The sequence below is a fragment of the Pogona vitticeps genome, chromosome 15 (genome assembly GCF_051106095.1).
Source record: "Pogona vitticeps strain Pit_001003342236 chromosome 15, PviZW2.1, whole genome shotgun sequence".
NCBI lineage: Eukaryota > Metazoa > Chordata > Lepidosauria > Squamata > Agamidae > Pogona > Pogona vitticeps.
This window is the reverse complement of record NC_135797.1, coordinates 9,865,179-9,882,198: the sequence shown is the minus strand read 5'-3', so window position 1 is coordinate 9,882,198 and position 17,020 is coordinate 9,865,179. Positions and strand designations below refer to the sequence as shown.

The following is a 17,020-nucleotide window of genomic DNA, read 5'->3' as shown; positions in this document are numbered from 1 at the left end:
ATTCTATAGATTTCCTGTTCAAATGAGTTGTAAGGTCCTTTCAAAGTGTTACACGTTGCAGAAGCAAATGACAGCTGCAAGCACATTCTGCCTGGAAGCATCAAAAGCTTCGCAAACAGGACCCACACGTGACACCTGAAGAGACTGCCTAGGTATTTTGTCTCGTACTGCGCCGTATGTATTCCGTTTCCTGTCACACACGTCAACTCGCATCAGATCCTCCGAGGGAGTTGCCCATGACAAAGAAGAAGAATAACGGCAGACGGTAGAACAGGTTCGGGCATTCGTTTCCTGACATGAAGGAGCGTCATATCCCCTGTGCACCAGGTAGGGAAGTTCCACTTCACACCATCTATCTTGCAATCATGCCGTCATTAAAAGGGGGGGCATTGCAAGGTCAATTCAAAAGCAAACGAAGGAGCAAGCAAGCTTAATCCTTGATTGCATCTCATCAAAACTGCCTTTCTCCTTATCCATCTCAATCCTGGTGGGAAATGTCCTTTCCAGAAGGGAACCAGCAAATGTTCGATCTGGTTTCCGAGCGTCGGAAGGAAGCCCTTCCAAAAACATGCATGAACTCCATCATATTTCTATTTAGGTTTCCTGTGACTTTTGTTTTCCTTTAAAAGAGCAACAGGCACATGCAACGAGACATTTAAAGCTTTATTGAAGTACGCCCTCGTGTCTCCATAGCTCAGTGGTTTAGGTCTCCGGTTGTGGAGCGAGAAGATGGGAGGTCAATTCCCCCACTGGGCCTCTTTGACAGGGGCTGGACTAGATGATCCATGGGGGTCCCGTCCATCTCTGCCGTTCTAAGGGGGTTATCATTGACAAATAAAAACACCAGGCACAGTCAACCAAACTTATAAAAACATTGACTGGTATTGTAGTACAGGTACAAGTTTTCACCAAAAACCTAAGTATCTGTCAAATATCGGCACAGTATATATGCTGTTCCTGATGGGTGTTATTTCTGAGATCTGCAACGGCTTATAGCACTGTGTGAAATTTCTTGATATTGTTCCCAAAGCCCCAATGACTACGGAGACCACTGAAGTGTCCGGAGGCGAGATGTTTCAATGGCCAGGTCTCTGCACTTCGTTTGTTTTTCCAATTCTTTATTTTCAACTCTGCCATCCCCTAGAATTGCAGTGTCAACGATCTAGAGTCTAGACGTTTCTTTGTTCTATCACTTCTGTATGTACGAACATCAACCCCACCAGGGAAAATAAAATAAGGGGCTACATCGCCCTGGGAGACAAGACAGAAAACAAACCGGTTCCACATAACAGGAAGAAATGAATCGGGAACATTAAAACGAATAGGGACGCTCGTTCAGAGATATATACCAAGTGAGCGCTATTCAGTACAACAGAGGTACGGAAAGTATTGTCAGAAGTGGGGAACACATTTGCCTCGTGTGATCAGGCCCTGCTGGGAAAAGACACACCGCCGTCTCTTGACAACTAAGGACATGAGTAAGTAGCAAACCAGGTGGAGTCTTGGCCAATTCATCTTTCGGGTGTTGCCTCTTGACCTCCCCATCCACTTCCACGGCGTCTGCAGAACAGGGAGGGGACGAGCCTGTCACATAAAAAGCACAGAAGCTCCGCAGATTTTCTATTCAAAGTTCACTTAACCGGAGACCTTATCCAGCTCTTCTGAAACAACTGCTCTGTACCCAAGGGCCAAAATGCATCTTAGAAGGATATCTGAGATGTGCGGGGTCCTGCGGCTTTTCCTTTCATTTCTAATGCCAGGTAAGGACTCCAGGAACTGAGGACGAACTCATTAAGATAAAATTTAAAGGGTGGTGAAGGCGAATGGTTGGTATTGTTATGGGTCTCCAAACACACATACACCCCGGACATATTTTGGGACGACTTTATAAATTAACAGAGCAGCTCAACTGGAAATAAATATTTCTAGTCTTCCTGGCTGCAAACATGTGTTGCTATGAAGTATGCTTTGTGTGAAATTGTGGAAACTTGTTAAGTTAAGCGAGATCAGAAATGGGGTGGGGGCTTCTGGTATAGCTCAGTTTAACATGATGTATCTTAATTGAGCATCTGAAAAAGCAGAGACATCACTTTGCCAACAAAAGTCCGCATCGTCAAAGCTATGGTTTTTCCAGTAGCGATGTATGGAAGTGAGAGCACAGAGTGCTGTCCTCTGAAGAGGCCGGCCACAGAGACTGGTGAAACGTTAGGAAGAACAACCTTCAGAACACGGCCAAAGAGCCCGAAAAACCCACCACAACCATATGGAAGTGAGAGCTGGACCATAAAGAAGGCTGACCACCGAAGAATTGATGCTTTTGAATTGTGGTGCTGGAGGAGGCTCTTGAGTGTCCCCTGGACTGCAAGGAGAAAAAACCCTATCCATTCTGAAGGAAATCAACCCTCAGTGCTCCCTGGAAGGACAGATGTTGAAGCTGAGGCTTCAGTACTTTGGCCATCTGATGAGAAGAGAAGACTCCCTGGAAAAGACCCTGATGTTGGGAAAGTGTGAAGGCAAGAGGAGAAGGGGACGACGGAGGACGAGATGGATGGACAGGGTCATGGAAGCGACTGACATGAATTTGACCCAACTCTGGGAGGCCGTGGAAGACAGGAGGGCCTGGCATGCTCCCATCCATGGGGTCACGCTGAGTCGGACACGACTTAACGACTAAACTACAAATCTTAATTGAAGCTAGTCTGGTCTTGGAGAGGAGAGGAAAGAAGGTGAAAGGCTATGCAAAACAAGCACCACCAACAAACCATCCTCCACAAAAGGACTATGACACCTAAAAGCATCAGAGGATTGTTTTAGGGTCAGCCGTTGAGAGTTACAACTCTAGTTGAGGAGTCATAGTCACTTCGGGGTGGGGAGAGACGAAGAATGCTTATTTCGTACTCCCAAAGCATTATTTTGAGAAAAGGTATGTTAGTGGGGAAAGGTTGGTCATGTTTACATGTCGGGGGGGATTTAAAAAAATTAACTAAGAACCACTCTATTAGTAACAGAAAAGCAAACACTTTTAAAGTGAGGAAGTGCTACTGTGACAGATATTAGAAAATAATTTGATGGAGCTACGACTCTTAGGTTTCCCATCGCTGCATTCATTTGTGGGGACTTGGGGCTTGTGCCAAACTTTTTCTAAGAAGTATTGACTGTACTTGACATTTTATATTCAAGCATCCTCCATGGGGAGACCGTATGTAGAGTGTACATTCGTATTTAAAAGTGTTGTGTTTTTGTGCTTTCATATTTAAGATTCTTGTGTTTTCGTTTTATTCGCCAGCTCTCTTATCTGCGGTAAGGATAAATGCCAAAGGACGGGAGGTTCTCTACCTAGCCAAAGGTGACTCGGTCAAGCTCAGGTGCCCTTATGAGTTAGAACCACAGGATCATGGTCCAAACGGCCTGGATATTGAATGGACACAGCTGAATTCTGACCCTACTAACCTGGATCACGTGGTGAGTGAGTGGCGCTTGCCAACGATTCATGTCATACGTTTTTATATTCCAAGACTTCTTTTATTTCTTAAGTAAGGGTGATGAAATCTATTTCGTTTATTCCCAAATTCCCGTTTGTTAGACCTGAGTTGTTCTGGGCATTCCAGATATGAAGGCATTTTTAGATCATAGTAAATTCTTTAAAAACAAATCTGAACAAACTCTTCCCCCGTCTACATCTGCATTAAGTACAGGCACTCTCCATATGAAGACAACAAGCCTGCTGGGTAGTTGCTAAAAATGAAAAGAAGGGGCAGGCTTGACCGGAAGTAACAAGTTTAAAAACAAAGGGTTTCGAAACTAGACTCTTAAGACCCAGAGCCTTGATGGACCAATCTTAGTGGGGTAATTGTTCCTGTTTAAGTTCCTCCCATATTCAAATTCACTGGCTGGAAGTTTGCTGGGAATTGTAATAATAAGAATTTAGGAAAGAACTGGAGATGAAGTTGAAAAATCTGGAACGAGATAAGTTGTTGCAGTTTAATCTTCCTAGACAAAACCTCTGCAGAATAAAAAATGGAAACAAGGTTTGAGTTAACATAGCAGATTATTTATTTTTTTTGGAAGGAGTGTATAGTACTTGTAAAAGTCAATTTTGGGATGACGTACCCTATTTTTCCGTGTATAAGACTATACTTTTGAATCTTTAGGCTAAAAATTGAGGGTCGTCTTATACACGGAAGTAAGCTGAGGAGAGAACAAAAACAAGTGGAGGGGAAAGCAGGGATCAAAGCGATCCTGCAGCGCTTTGATCCCTTTCCCCTTACACTTGCTAAGCCCCACTTAGATTTCTTAATTTTGGATTAGAAAAGTTTGGTTTTATACATGGGGGCGTCTTATACACGGAAAAATACGGTACCCAAGCAGAAATCTTTGTCCATTCATCCCTGTGATTTGCTGGTTCCTGTCCACTAGATCCTTAGCTATCATGACCAGCGAGTGACTCGCCCTGATTACCAGAGAGGGGGATCCGGAATCGAGGAAGCAGGGCTTTTGGAGAACCCCAACTTTGAAAAGAACTCGGGCTCTCAACGGCTCGCCTCCGTGGGCGATTGCTGCTCCGGCCTGCTGCAACGGGTGAACTTCGCCCTCCCGGATCCGAGCCAGTCCGATGCCTCTCTCAGCCTGCAGGATGTCCAGATTTCGGATTCTGCAACTTACGAGTGTAAGGTGAAGAAAACAACTGTGGCCACCCGCAAAGTGATTGTCATGGTGCTAGGTGAGTCCTGATGCTATGGAAGGGACTTTTGCTTATGGGTGATGAATGTTCTCCTGAGGATCTCTCTGTGATCTTGGTCTTGGAGCGACCTTCCGGGGGCAATAGGCACAACGGCAAGCAAACCACCGCCACCAAAGTCTCTGTTCTCTGCAGCACCGTTCCGTTCCAGAAACTCTCATTTTTCTTGTTGTTCCACCAGTCTCCACTCACCTGTCCTGGTGGTGGTCACACTGGGAATAAGAACCACCTTTCAGCATCATTCAGATTGATTTAGATTTTATCCTTCACACAACGCAAGGGTGACATTGATTTATAAGGGCTGCCAAGCCAGTCTGTTTTGCAACCGGCCACATAGGGGCCTTTTAAACAATACCTCGCTTTCAAAATCGATTCAGTTCAATGGGGTTTTTATGCCTGCGAACACTGCTGTTCATTTTAATTTGTGCCTCTGTGGATTTGGGACGGCTGTTTTTCCTTTTATTTTATTTTTTAATTATTAAAATGGTTTATTACTGCATCACTCCATCAATGTGTTCAGCATTACAGCTACCTACCCGTTCTCTCCATTCAGCCAATGAAAGAGCCAGCAGAGCAGAAGAAGGCCAGTGGGTGGATCTGGATACAGAGGATGATCCGTGCACCAGGGGCATCACTCTATGAAGGAGCTGGAAGCCTCCCCCACTCCTTTCTTATTTTTTCATCATTCATAGTGAATATAGTGAATATTATGACACCAGGTCGTAATAGTCACGATAATAATAAATCACTCCGTTTATTGATGCATCACTTCAATTTTTGAAAAAATTCAAAGTCTTTGAGAACAGTGTGCTTCTAAAACAGAAAGGAAATGAGGTTATTTCAGCAGTGTAGATGCCATCACCAGTTTAAATCCCCAGAAGTCAATCGATTCCCATCCGGTGCATGCGAACAATGGCCCTTGATTGAATACCACATGACTTAAACCTAGGTTTTTCAAAAGCCTGAACAAAAATCATTTCAAATGGCCCGTCTCTTTTGTTGAGCATTCTTAACTGAAATCATCTTTTCTTTCTTCAATCAGAGAGGCCGTCTGTCCCTCGCTGCTCCATCGCAGGCAATAAAGCCCTGGGCCGCGAAGTCACTCTTTCTTGCATCTCTAGAGCTGGCACTCCGCAACTCGATTATCGATGGGCCAAAATAGCAGATCACTCACCAGGACATGGAAACTGGTTTTCCCCGAACGCAGTGAAAGGTAAGAAAGAAGACAAGACGAAGATCAATGCATCACGAGGGGGCCTGGAGTTTGCTACAGAGATGGGTAGTGGAGAGCAGAATGAGCCACCGTTTGGCGTGGCGCCCACCCAGAAGTTGTGCAGGTGGCGCATGCTTCCTTCCCCTGCCTCTGTGGGATTGGCCCGCTCAACAGAAGGAAGCACACGGCTGATGGGGAGCGGGCCAATCACACAGAGGAAGCAAGGGAGGGGAAAGCACCTTGACCGGGTGAGGACTCCATCGAACTGGGCTGAATCACCGAATCACAGTTCGCGCCCATCTCCAGTGGAGAGGTGCATGCAAAGGGAGTAGACACTGCAGTTAGAAGAGGACACTCGGACAACACGGCAGGCCAAATATTAAGGTTCTGAGATTCCAAGGATAACTGGAATTTGCCACTGATGCGAAAAGCAAAGCTGATCTTAACCGTGCACAAAGCTTGCACGAACCTTATCTTGCTTCTCTGAAAGCAACGGCAACAGATCAATCTAATGTGAATGATCTTTCTTCACTCTTACTGCCTCTCTCTGCTCTGAAGGTCCTCATCCCGGTGACCTGGTCATTCGGAAGCTGTCCCAAGAAGATCTCGGTGTCTACCAGTGCAGTGTGGCTAACAAAGTTGGATCTGCCCGGTGCATGTTGGAGATCTCTCTTTCAGAGGGTAAGAACATCTTCTGGATTCTATTTCATTTTAACGATTGAACGTCGTCCATGGCTCCTGTGCCCTTGATTTATCTCAGCACAAAAGATGCTCAGATAAATCTCAGTAAAGGGCATGGGACTGCTACCTTAACCAGGCTTTTAAACTAACGCTTTTAGTATTTGCAAAAGAAAAGTAACACGTGGATTTTTTAAAGACAATGGCATGTAGGATCTGCAAAGCCCGAGATATCGAACGAGTTATCAAATTGTCAAAACGTGGGACTTTAGCATTCTGCATCTTTCTATAAATTTTCACAAAATGGCATAGAATAAGCAAAGTAGCAAATGTGTTGAATCCAAAATGCAGAATAAAACCAACCAGGCACATTTGCTTAAATTTCTTTAGGTTGTCTAGAACCAAGTATGACTTGACACCAAAACAGGGAATTTTGATAGATTATCTTAATGTAAGTGTGAATCAACATTGAAAGTTTGCTGAGAGTCAATGTGGTTTTAGTGGATGGAGTTGGACTAGGATACATGAGACCTGGGGTCAAATTCCTGCGTAACCTTGAAAACTGCCTCAAGGTGCCAACAAGGTGCTAATTGGCAATTTCCACCTCTCTGTTTAAAAATAAAATAGATCTACATGCCCTAGTGATACTGTGTTCCAGTGCTGAGTTGAAACTTTAAAAAAAACTGTTTAGAAAGGGGTGGAATTCGTTTGAGGGCAACTGAAACCGCTAAAATGCTCCTTGGCATTGGTTCAGGTGATAACACAGGATAGAAATTGGGCAGAAGAGATGTCAGACCAACTGGAACAAATTTAAAGTTTCCCTGACAACTTAAGCAATAAAAGACCATTCCCACTCAAAAGAGTGGACTTCACATTGTTTTCCCCCCACAAGGCATTGACGTCATGTAGTCGATCAGCTTTTAATTTGAATTAATCTTGTGCCCAATCCAATGTAAATTGTGGGATAAATGGCCAATATCATCGCCCCTCAGTATCTGATCAGAGTTTCTGGGTGTTAACCTCCCTCTCCGATCTTCAGAATATGAAAATTCGGCGAAATGTCTAAATATCAAGATGGAATCTATTTTGCTGTCTTCAGTCTGTCACTCATAAGTGGCCACTATAAATTTTAAGTCATATTTTTTTCTAGCATTGTTTTCGTACAGAAGCATACTCTGTTTTTCTTTTCTGTAAGAGACAGCAGATAAGAGGTCGTCGGCACTAATAAACTTGGGCGGGACACTCTTTGGCATTTGGCCCCCAGATACCCCAGCCAGGGCGGACAATTCTAAGGGATTATAATAACGGTAACCCCAAACTTCTGGAAGGGCTAAGATTCACACCCGTGGATGTAACTTGGTGTGTTAATAACTTATTGTCTGCGAACCGCCCAGCATGAACATGGGTCAAATGGGCAGTATAAACAAAGAAATTAAAACATAAGGAAATAGAAAGGCTTCTCGGCTTGAGATTACAGTAAGACCCCCCATATCTGTGGGATATTGGTCCCAAGCCCCCTGCCCTTGTGGATGCTGAATAATGAGGATTATTGTTGTTGTTGTTTAATCATTAAGTTGTGCCCGACTCTTCGTGACCCCAAGGACCAGACCACGCCAGGCCCTTGTGTCTTCCACTGCCTCCCGGAGTTTGGCCAAATTTATGTTGGTGGCTTTCGTGACCCTGTCCAGCCATCTCATCATCCTCTGTCATCCCCTTCTCCTCTTGCCTAAAAACATTTTCCCAACATCAGGGTCTTTTCCAGGGAGTCCTCTCTTCTCATGAGATGGCCAAAGGATTGGAGCCTCAGCTTCAGGATCTGTCCTTCCAGGGAGCACTCAGGGCTGATTTCCTTCAGAATGGATAGGTTGGATCTCCTTGCAGTCCAGGGGACTCTCAAGAGTCTCCTCCAGCACCACAATTCAAAAGCATAATGAGGATTATAGTGAACCTTATTATAACAGCAACTACTATACATAGCATGGTCTCTGGCTCCCTCAGGTGGCCAGTTGATGGTTAGAATTATATACATATATATTTTGGGGGGTTTCTTTTAATATTTTGAGAATGTGGATAACTGAATCAGCAGATATGGATTTGCAGATACAAGGGTCCTTTTGTACTTATGTGATAACGCCTTCTTATTTTTGGAAGTACAATTAAAACCATGAAATGTAACCTGCTGGGTGTTGAAGACAAGCCATTGAGTACTTCTCTAACACTTTTATCTTTTGCTCGGTTTCCCGAGCACTCTCTCTCTCTCTCTCTCTTCTCGTGCAGATTCCAGCCCAGCCAGTATTATTGTGGGAGCAGTCCTCGGTTCTCTGCTATTCCTGCTCCTCCTTCTGTGTCTCGTCGTGGGGTTCGTTTACTGCTGCAGGAAGAAGCGGCGCAAGGAGGAAGCCAGCCAGATCAGGTAAAACGAGGGGAGAAACCAAGAGCAGGCTGTGTGTGTGTGTGTCTGTGTCACGGAGTGAGAATTCTGAACTTAGGGTGCGGCTACAGGGTTGAAATGAATTCGGAGTTGGATCGGGCTTTTTGAAATCGGTTTGTATCAAAGTCACAGGATTTTGTGTCGGCAGGCGCGTCCTCTTGAGACAACTTGTATTCCAGTAGTAAGTGGTATGGTCTATGGGTCCAGGGCTTTAAAATGCTTGCATTTATACGAGCGGGCACTCAGCTTCCTTAGAAGAAACGAGGGGGAGCAGGAGTGGGTTGGACGACTGGGATCATGTCAGGGAAAGAATGCAACCCCTCTTCAAGAGAAAGACAACCACCCCCCTCCAAAACACACACACAACACAACACAACAACCTGGATGGGCTACAGGATGACATTGCCAGGGGGTGGGGTAGGAAGCAGCAACGGCAGTTTTGGGCCAGCTCTACGGCTCATAGTTTGTGCCAGGGAAACGCCACTTGCCATAACATCCATCTTGGCTTCACCCTCTAGTCCAGGTCGCTGAGGAAATGTTTCCCGACATTGCTTGCTGGCAGACTTGCCAACTTCCCTGCCTCGTTCTCGTCTTTTTTTTTCCAAAGTGGCATAACGCTAGATCGATGTTACAGATAGAAAAAATAGATATAATAGTTCAGACCGCTGGGTACTCTACAGCCCCAAACCTGTGGTCGTATCATCCAATACGTGACAACCCCCATAGACAGAATTTATTCCAACACAGGTCTTCACAAAGACCAAAGCAATTCAAAATAATTCGTGTTCACAACCCCTCGTGGGTATTTTTAAAAGCTGGCTTGCTGACCAAAAGCAAGTGCACTTCACTGTATGTCATGTAGGCAGATCTTTTAAAATGCAAAAACGGGAACATTACGATGTGTCGTTGAGCCCCTAGACTGAAAATCAGTTTTAACAGCGTGTCAGATATTACGCTAATTCAGTGATATTGTGGCTTTTCACTTTAAGCCACTACCAGCCATTTTTGGAGCCGGAATTAGAAGTGTTATGTATCCTGGATCAGTACTTCGAAAAACTTATTTTTGCACGACACCTCTCAGTATCTCTCAGCCAAAAAGTGGTTATCGTGGCTCGTGGCGGCGGAGTTGTAGCTACAAAAAAGGAACTTTTCAAACCTCTGCTCGAAATCCACGTTGCTTCCCCAAACAAGTAGGAAACGGCTCTTCTGTCCTGTTTCTGAGTTTTTCTGGCCGGCCGGTCTTGGTGGGAGCAAAACGGGAGGGAGGTCTCAGAGGTCTCCGGCCAGCCCCTTGGGAAGCTCTTTTGAAGGTAAAGATTTTTTATGCAAGGTGGCCTATACAGTGGTGCCTTGCTAGACAATCCGTTCCACTGAAATCACTGTTTAGCGAAATAATCGTCTAGCGAAAAGCATTTCCCCATTGGAATGCATTGAAATCTGTTTAATGCGTTCCAATGGGGAAGAGTCGTCGTTGTCTAGCGAAGATCGGCCATAGGAAAGCCGCTTTGCGAACCACCGATCAGCTGTTTAAATCGCTGTGTGTTGCGAAGCTTAGGTCCCAAAAACACCCGTTTTGCGAGCGCGGAGGGAGCTGTCAAAATCGTCGTCTAGCGAAAATCGGTTTGCGAAGCAGGGACCAAACCTTGTCCAGCGAAATTCCCCCATAGGAATCACTGTTTTGCGAATCACTATAGCAATCGCAAACATTCAATGTCTAGTGAAGAAACTGTCATGCGGGGTAACTATCTAGCGAGGCACCACTGTATTAAAAACAATTAAAAGTGTCGACAAACGAACGACAACGCTCAACCTTTCTCTTCTCCTTCCCAGGGTTGATACAGTGCCCCCACGGATGAAAGAGAGAAGCCGACAGAGCAGTCTGCGCTCGATGTTGGGCTACCTGCCCCACAATATTAGCTTTCTGCAGCGTCAGAAGTACGAGATTCCCAAGGAGCAAGAAGGCACCGAGATGACCTCCCCAGGCCAAGAGCCAGATCTCATCTCTGTTGTGGATTCCAGCCGCAAGGGGAACAAGATCCATAGAAATCATCCTCCTCCACCGGTCGTCACCAAAGCCAACGTTCACGTCAACCCCGGCTTGCCTTCCTACGCCCAGACAAAATCCAGAGCCCTGATGGCCTTGGATCCGTTACCCACCAAATCCGATCCTGGGAGAAGGGACTTGTTTGAATCCGAACCGGGCGCAGCCCGAGGGCAGGACCGCCACCCTAGACCCCACGGAGGTGTTCCCGCGATGGTTTCGAGCATGAGCAGAGAAGGATTGGTAGTATAAATTCCTAACTGGACCACGTTCTCGAGATTTCCCAATGAGCCGATGGGGGCATGCCAGGTTTATTAGCACTCGAATAAAGGAATTCAAAGAGGGAGGCATGACCAGAAAGAAAGAAATGACACCGGACAAGTTCTTTTTATATTCAAGCAGTAAAGGTTTTTTTGCCTTAAGAATGGAATTGCATTTCTACTCAACGGGTGAATTCCTTTTCCTGTCATCGTCCTCCAGAAATTGAACCACAGTGGTATTCCTTTTGTTGACCGATGTGCTGTCTGGGGTCGGGGAGTCCCTCCTGATTTAATTCTTACTTTTTTTGTTTACATTTCTGCAAGGAGTTGATGGTAGCATAAAGGGCTCTCCTCCTCACGACAGCCCCTGTAAAGTGGCTTAGGCTGAGAACTTTGACGGGCTGAAGTCCACCGGTAAATATCATGACTAAGTGGGGATTTGAATTCTGCTCTCCTGAATCCAATACCACGAAGCCTTTACAGTTGATTACTTCAAACTTTAAAATTTGTTTTTATATAGACATCCAGAAATACAAGTTTCCAAAATGTGTTATCAGAACTGGCCACTAGAGGGAACCAGAGATGATGCTGTATATATATGTACAGCATCATCTCTGGTTCCCTCTAGTGGCCAGTTCTGATAATACATTTTGGAAACTCGTATTTCTGGATGTTTTAATTTAATATTTCGGGCAGCGGTAAATGGAATCGTGTGCACCGATCCTGCGCGTAGGTCAATTTTGTAATGAAAAGTATGCTATTTTAACCAAAATCGAATTGAAGAAAAATGGTCTGGGTAAGAGCGATTGCGCAAGAGTTTTCTCCACCTTGTCGGCCGCTCTTCACAGGAACAAGTGCAAGATTATGTATGCTCCCAGGATCACCCCTACGCAATCCCATAAACCAAGAGGATTCTGGCGTTTTGCTGTGGCTCACGTTTCGAAGGAAGGAGAGTTAGGAGTTCTAACAGCGACATCATCCTGAACAACAAGAATCCTCACACTAGAAAGTGACAGCTTTCGGTTTCAAAGGAGGTGGTGTGTACAGTGGGGTCTCGACTTACGAACGGCTCGACATACGAACATTTCGACTTACGAACCACTCTCATAGGAATATATGGACTCGACTTACGAACTTAGATTCGAGTTACGAACTCTTTTTTTTTTCCTTTTTTAAAAAGCTAAATCATCTTAGGTTAAAAGGAAAAAAGAAAAAATATCCCCCTCTAGTGGCAGAAGGCAGAATAGCAGCTTCCCATTAGTTTCTATGGACGAAAAGAGCAGATACGGATTAAATGGTTTTCAATGCATTCCTATGGGAAATGCAGATTCAACTTAAGGACTTTTCGACCTGAGAACTGCCTTCCAATGCGGATTAAGTTCTTAAGTCGAGACCCCACTGTATTTGCAAAGCTGTTAATCCTATGCCGTTTTCCTCCTGCTTACTGTTTGTAGCATTATTGCCTAATAATTTTTGTGCATCATCATCATCATCATCAATCATCATCATCATCATCATCATCATCATCATCATCATCATCATCATCATCATCATTATTATTATTATTATTATTATTATTATTATTATTATTATTATTATTATTATTATTATTATTATTATTTTGCAAAGTAAGTATACTCCCAAAACATGCATTTTGGACTCCCATCACCAGAAGAGATTACTGTTTGTTCAGAGGCCATCATATTCAGCCCAACGCCAGTTTAATCTTCGTCAGAGGCTTACCTTTTTAAATTACGGGGTACAGTATCTTCTGAGTATTCCCATGATATCCAAATGTCTTATATTCTAAAGGAATTTTTGTGCGTGCAGAATCAAGGGTGTGTGGCAATGAAAAAAAGACCTCAGAAAACACCTAGTACTGTAGAATAATTGTAAATTGAATTAAGATAAAATAAAATAGAATGTACACTTCTTTCGTCTTGACCTTTTACCATTTCCAGTGTTCCGCCAATAGAAAAATTTCAGTTTTTCCCCCTCCAAATGGATCACGATTCTCTTCCCGCAACGCATAATTCTCTCTCTTTTTGGTCCCATATAAATGTTACCCCAGGCTTGGGGAGGAATCGGTACCCCAGTGGCAAAGATAGATTTTTATTCCTTGTTTAGTAAAAAGTCTCTCTGGCAAGAGGTGGCCAAAATGTAGAAAAGTGGTTCAGAGCTTCAGATGACACTTTTGGGGAGATAAACCACCCCATAACAATACAAGAGAGTTAAAGAAGTCCAAGAATCTTGATGTGTCCTCTTGTCTGTCTCGGAAAGCGTAGCACGGTGGAAACAACGAACTCAGAGTGCAAGCATAAGATTTATCTAATCAATCGACATGCATCCGAGCCGACAAAGAAAATTATAACTGGACAGAAACATCTGTCCTTTTTAGCACATCTAGCTGCATCCTATTGGGAGATTTCTTTTATATTATAATAGGGGACTTTATGCTACCCATTGGGAGATTTTCTTTATATAATTGTGAGGACTCTTGCATCGGTTTAAAGTATCTTTTTAAAATAAAGTGTTAATTCTCAGAGTTTGGATTATGACGTTGCCCGAAGGGAACGTTCTGTAGACCTACGTTATAGCTGCAAAGTAAATTACACGATTCGTTGCCAAAAGTCACTATTTATAGATATAAATAATTGCTTCCAAACTCCATTCTCTAAGATGATGCTTTGAGTTTGGTCCCTTATTCACCCACGAAGCCACCTAACAGACAGAAAATATAGGCCACATTATAGAAGCTTAGGTAAAGGTAAAGGTTCCCCTTGATGTTTAGTCCAGTCATGTCCAACTCTAGGGTGCGGTGCTCATCTCCGTTTCCAAGTCGTAGGGCCAGCGTTTTCCATAGACAGTTTCCATGGTCACGTGGCCAGCGCGACTAGACACGGAACACCATGACCTTCTCACCATGGTGTTACCTATTTATCTACTTGCATTTTTGCATGCTTTCAAACTGCTAGAAGCTTAGCCACAAGAAAATCAGGTGGGATCTTATTGCTCACATCCATAGCATCCCCCCAATCTACAAAGCTTTTAATTCTATATATAAAAAAAATTAGAAAAAAATATTCTTGCATGGCTCGTTTTTGAGAAACGTTGGATGTTGGAAATGGCTCCATTCTTTTCTGAGGACTCACAGATCTACTGTGTAGTTCTAAAACCTTTCCTACCCATGGGTACCCACACATGGAAACAAGGGAAGAGGCTTGCATTTCCCCTGCTTATTTAACTTATATACAGAATACTTCATGCAAAAGGCTGGACTGGAGAAATCCCAAACTGGAATTAAGATTGCCGGAAGAAATATCAACAACCTCCGATATGCAGATGATACCATTCTGATGGCAGAAAGTGAGGAGGAATTAAAGAACCTTGTAATGAGAGTGAAAGAGGAGAGCGCAAAAAACGGTTTGAAACTCAACATCAAAAAAACTAAGATCATGGCCACTGGTCCCATCACCTCATGGGAAATAGAAGGGGAAGATATGGAGGCAGTGACAGATTTTACCTTCTTGGTCTCCATGATCACTGCAGATGGTGACAGCAGCCACGAAATTAAGAGACGCCTGCTTCTTGGGAGGAAAGCGATGACAAACCTAGATAGCATCTTAAAAATCAGAGACATCACCTTGCCGACAAGGGTCTGCATCATCAAAGCTATGGTTTTTCCAGTAGCAATGTATAGAAGTGAGAGCTGGACCATAAAGAAAGCTGACCGCCGAAGAATTGATGCCTTTGAATTGTGGTGCTGGAGGAGACTCTTGAGAGTCCCCTGGACTGCAAGGAGAACAAACCTATCCGTTCTGAAGGAAATCAAACCAGAGTGGTCAATGGAAGGACAGATCCTGAAGCTGAGGCCCCAATACTTTGGCCATCTCATGAGAAGAGAAGACTCCCTGGAAAAGACCCTGATGTCAGGAAAGTGTGAAGGCAGGAGGAGAAGGGGACGACAGAGGACGAGATGGCTGGACAGTGTCATCGAAGTGACCAACATGAATTTGACCCAACTACGAGAGGCAATGGAAGACCGGAGGGCTCTGGTCCATGGGGGTCATGAAGAGTAGGACACGACTCAACGACTAAACAACAACAAAAGTACCATTGAGTCTTTTCTGGTTTATGGCAACACTTTAGGTTTTTTTTTTTAGTAGAGAATACTTAGAAATTTACCATTCAATCCTTCTGGGGCATCCTAAGCCTGTGTAGCTTACTTATCATGACTACACAGGAGGCCCTGAGGGGTATCGAACTACTGACCTCTGGCTCCTGAGCCATATACCTAACTCACTGAGCTTTCCAGCCAGTTCCTATACAGCATTTCTCTGCGTATAATTTAGGTCCCACCATGGGTACAAAACAAGATCTAGCAAATGGCCTAAATAAAGTTACCGAAATAGCCCACTTCTGGTCAAGGACAGTCTAACTGGATTATGCAGTGTTCTGGAATGAATGAATGAATGAATGAATGAATGAATGAATGATAAAATCATCCCAGTTTTCTGTCCGCCTTGAAAAGCTGTTAACAGGCTGCCATAATGATGTCACGTCTTTGCCTCTCCTTCGAGTTTCACCCAAATGGTGCTAAAAGATACATGACTTCTCGTGGGTGTTCATGCTATTCCTCCTCCCTTCCTGTTTAGTCAATTCCTTTTGAAGAATTAATACCCTTCCATCGTTACTGTCGGGTCATGAGTCCCACCCTGCCAACATTTCTGTCATGTCTGTTGAGTCATGTTGGTCTTTATGTGTGTGTTGTGCGTTGGCCGTGTGTTGCGTTATTTTGAGGGGACGGCGCATTGACACTGTTCTAACAAGCTGCATACTCACTGCTTGGCATTGTAGCCAGTGTCATTTCTTCAGTGTCACCACACGGAAAGATAGGCTAAAATATTTATGATATGTGAGAGGGGGGTGTACTCACTTCTGTGAGAGACTGTATCCTCACAACAAGTCCATCAAGAAGGTTATGAATGAATGAATGGATGGATGGATGGATGGATGGATGGATGGATGGATGGATGGATGGATGGATGGATGGATGGATGGATGGATGGATGGATGGATGGATGGATGATAAGATCTGAGGACACGGGGACTGTCTTAAGGGTTTTTTTAGCATCCGCAGGAGGGCTTAGAACTTTTCCATGCTTTTTGGTCCAGATGTCACAACAAACCAACACTAAGCAAAAATAGGACTGAACATTTCCAAACTACTCTTCTAGGTTGCAGTGTATGAGGAGTTGGGTTTAGGGAAGGTACAACGCTAGGACTGCAAAGAGAACAAACCTATCCGTTCTGAAGGAAATCAGCCCTGAGTGCTCCCTGGAAGGACAGATCCTGAAGCTGAGGCTCCAGTACTTTGGCCATCTCATGAGAAGAGAAGACTCCCTGGAAAAGATGCTGATGTTGGGAAAGTGTGACGGCAAGAGGAGAAGGGGACGAGAGAGGACAAGATGGTTGGACAGGGTCATCGAAGCAACCAACATGAATGTGACCCAACTCCGGGAGGCCGTGGAAGACAGGAAGGCCTGGCGTGCTCTGGTCCATGGGGTCACAAAGAGTCAGACATGACTTAACGACTAAACAACAACACAATGCTAGGGCTCACCTGTGGCTCATACCCACCACCATTATTTAGCTGTTT

At 44.3% G+C, this 17,020-nt stretch overlaps 1 protein-coding gene across 1 annotated transcript; it reads left to right on the top strand.

The window, feature by feature from the left end:
- Positions 1-241: 241 nt before the first annotated feature.
- VSIG8 (V-set and immunoglobulin domain containing 8) lies at positions 242-7,400 on the top strand. The gene is made up of 5 exons (XM_078382220.1): positions 242-327; positions 3,287-3,462; positions 4,417-4,720; positions 6,510-6,632; positions 7,384-7,400. Exons 1-5 carry the CDS (start codon positions 297-299, stop codon positions 7,398-7,400), a joined length of 651 nt encoding a protein of 216 aa, XP_078238346.1. The 5' UTR covers positions 242-296.
- The last annotated feature ends 9,620 nt before the right edge of the window (positions 7,401-17,020 follow it).

Bases quoted from the DNA above. Each gene is read 5' to 3' on its own strand.
- VSIG8 (XM_078382220.1), top strand. From the start codon at position 297: ATGAAGGAGCGTCATATCCCCTGTGCACCAG. The intron at 328-3,286 runs GTAGGGAAGTTC...TTTATTCGCCAG, and splicing joins TCATATCCCCTGTGCACCAG to CTCTCTTATCTGCGGTAAGG. The intron at 3,463-4,416 runs GTGAGTGAGTGG...CCTGTCCACTAG, and splicing joins CTACTAACCTGGATCACGTG to ATCCTTAGCTATCATGACCA.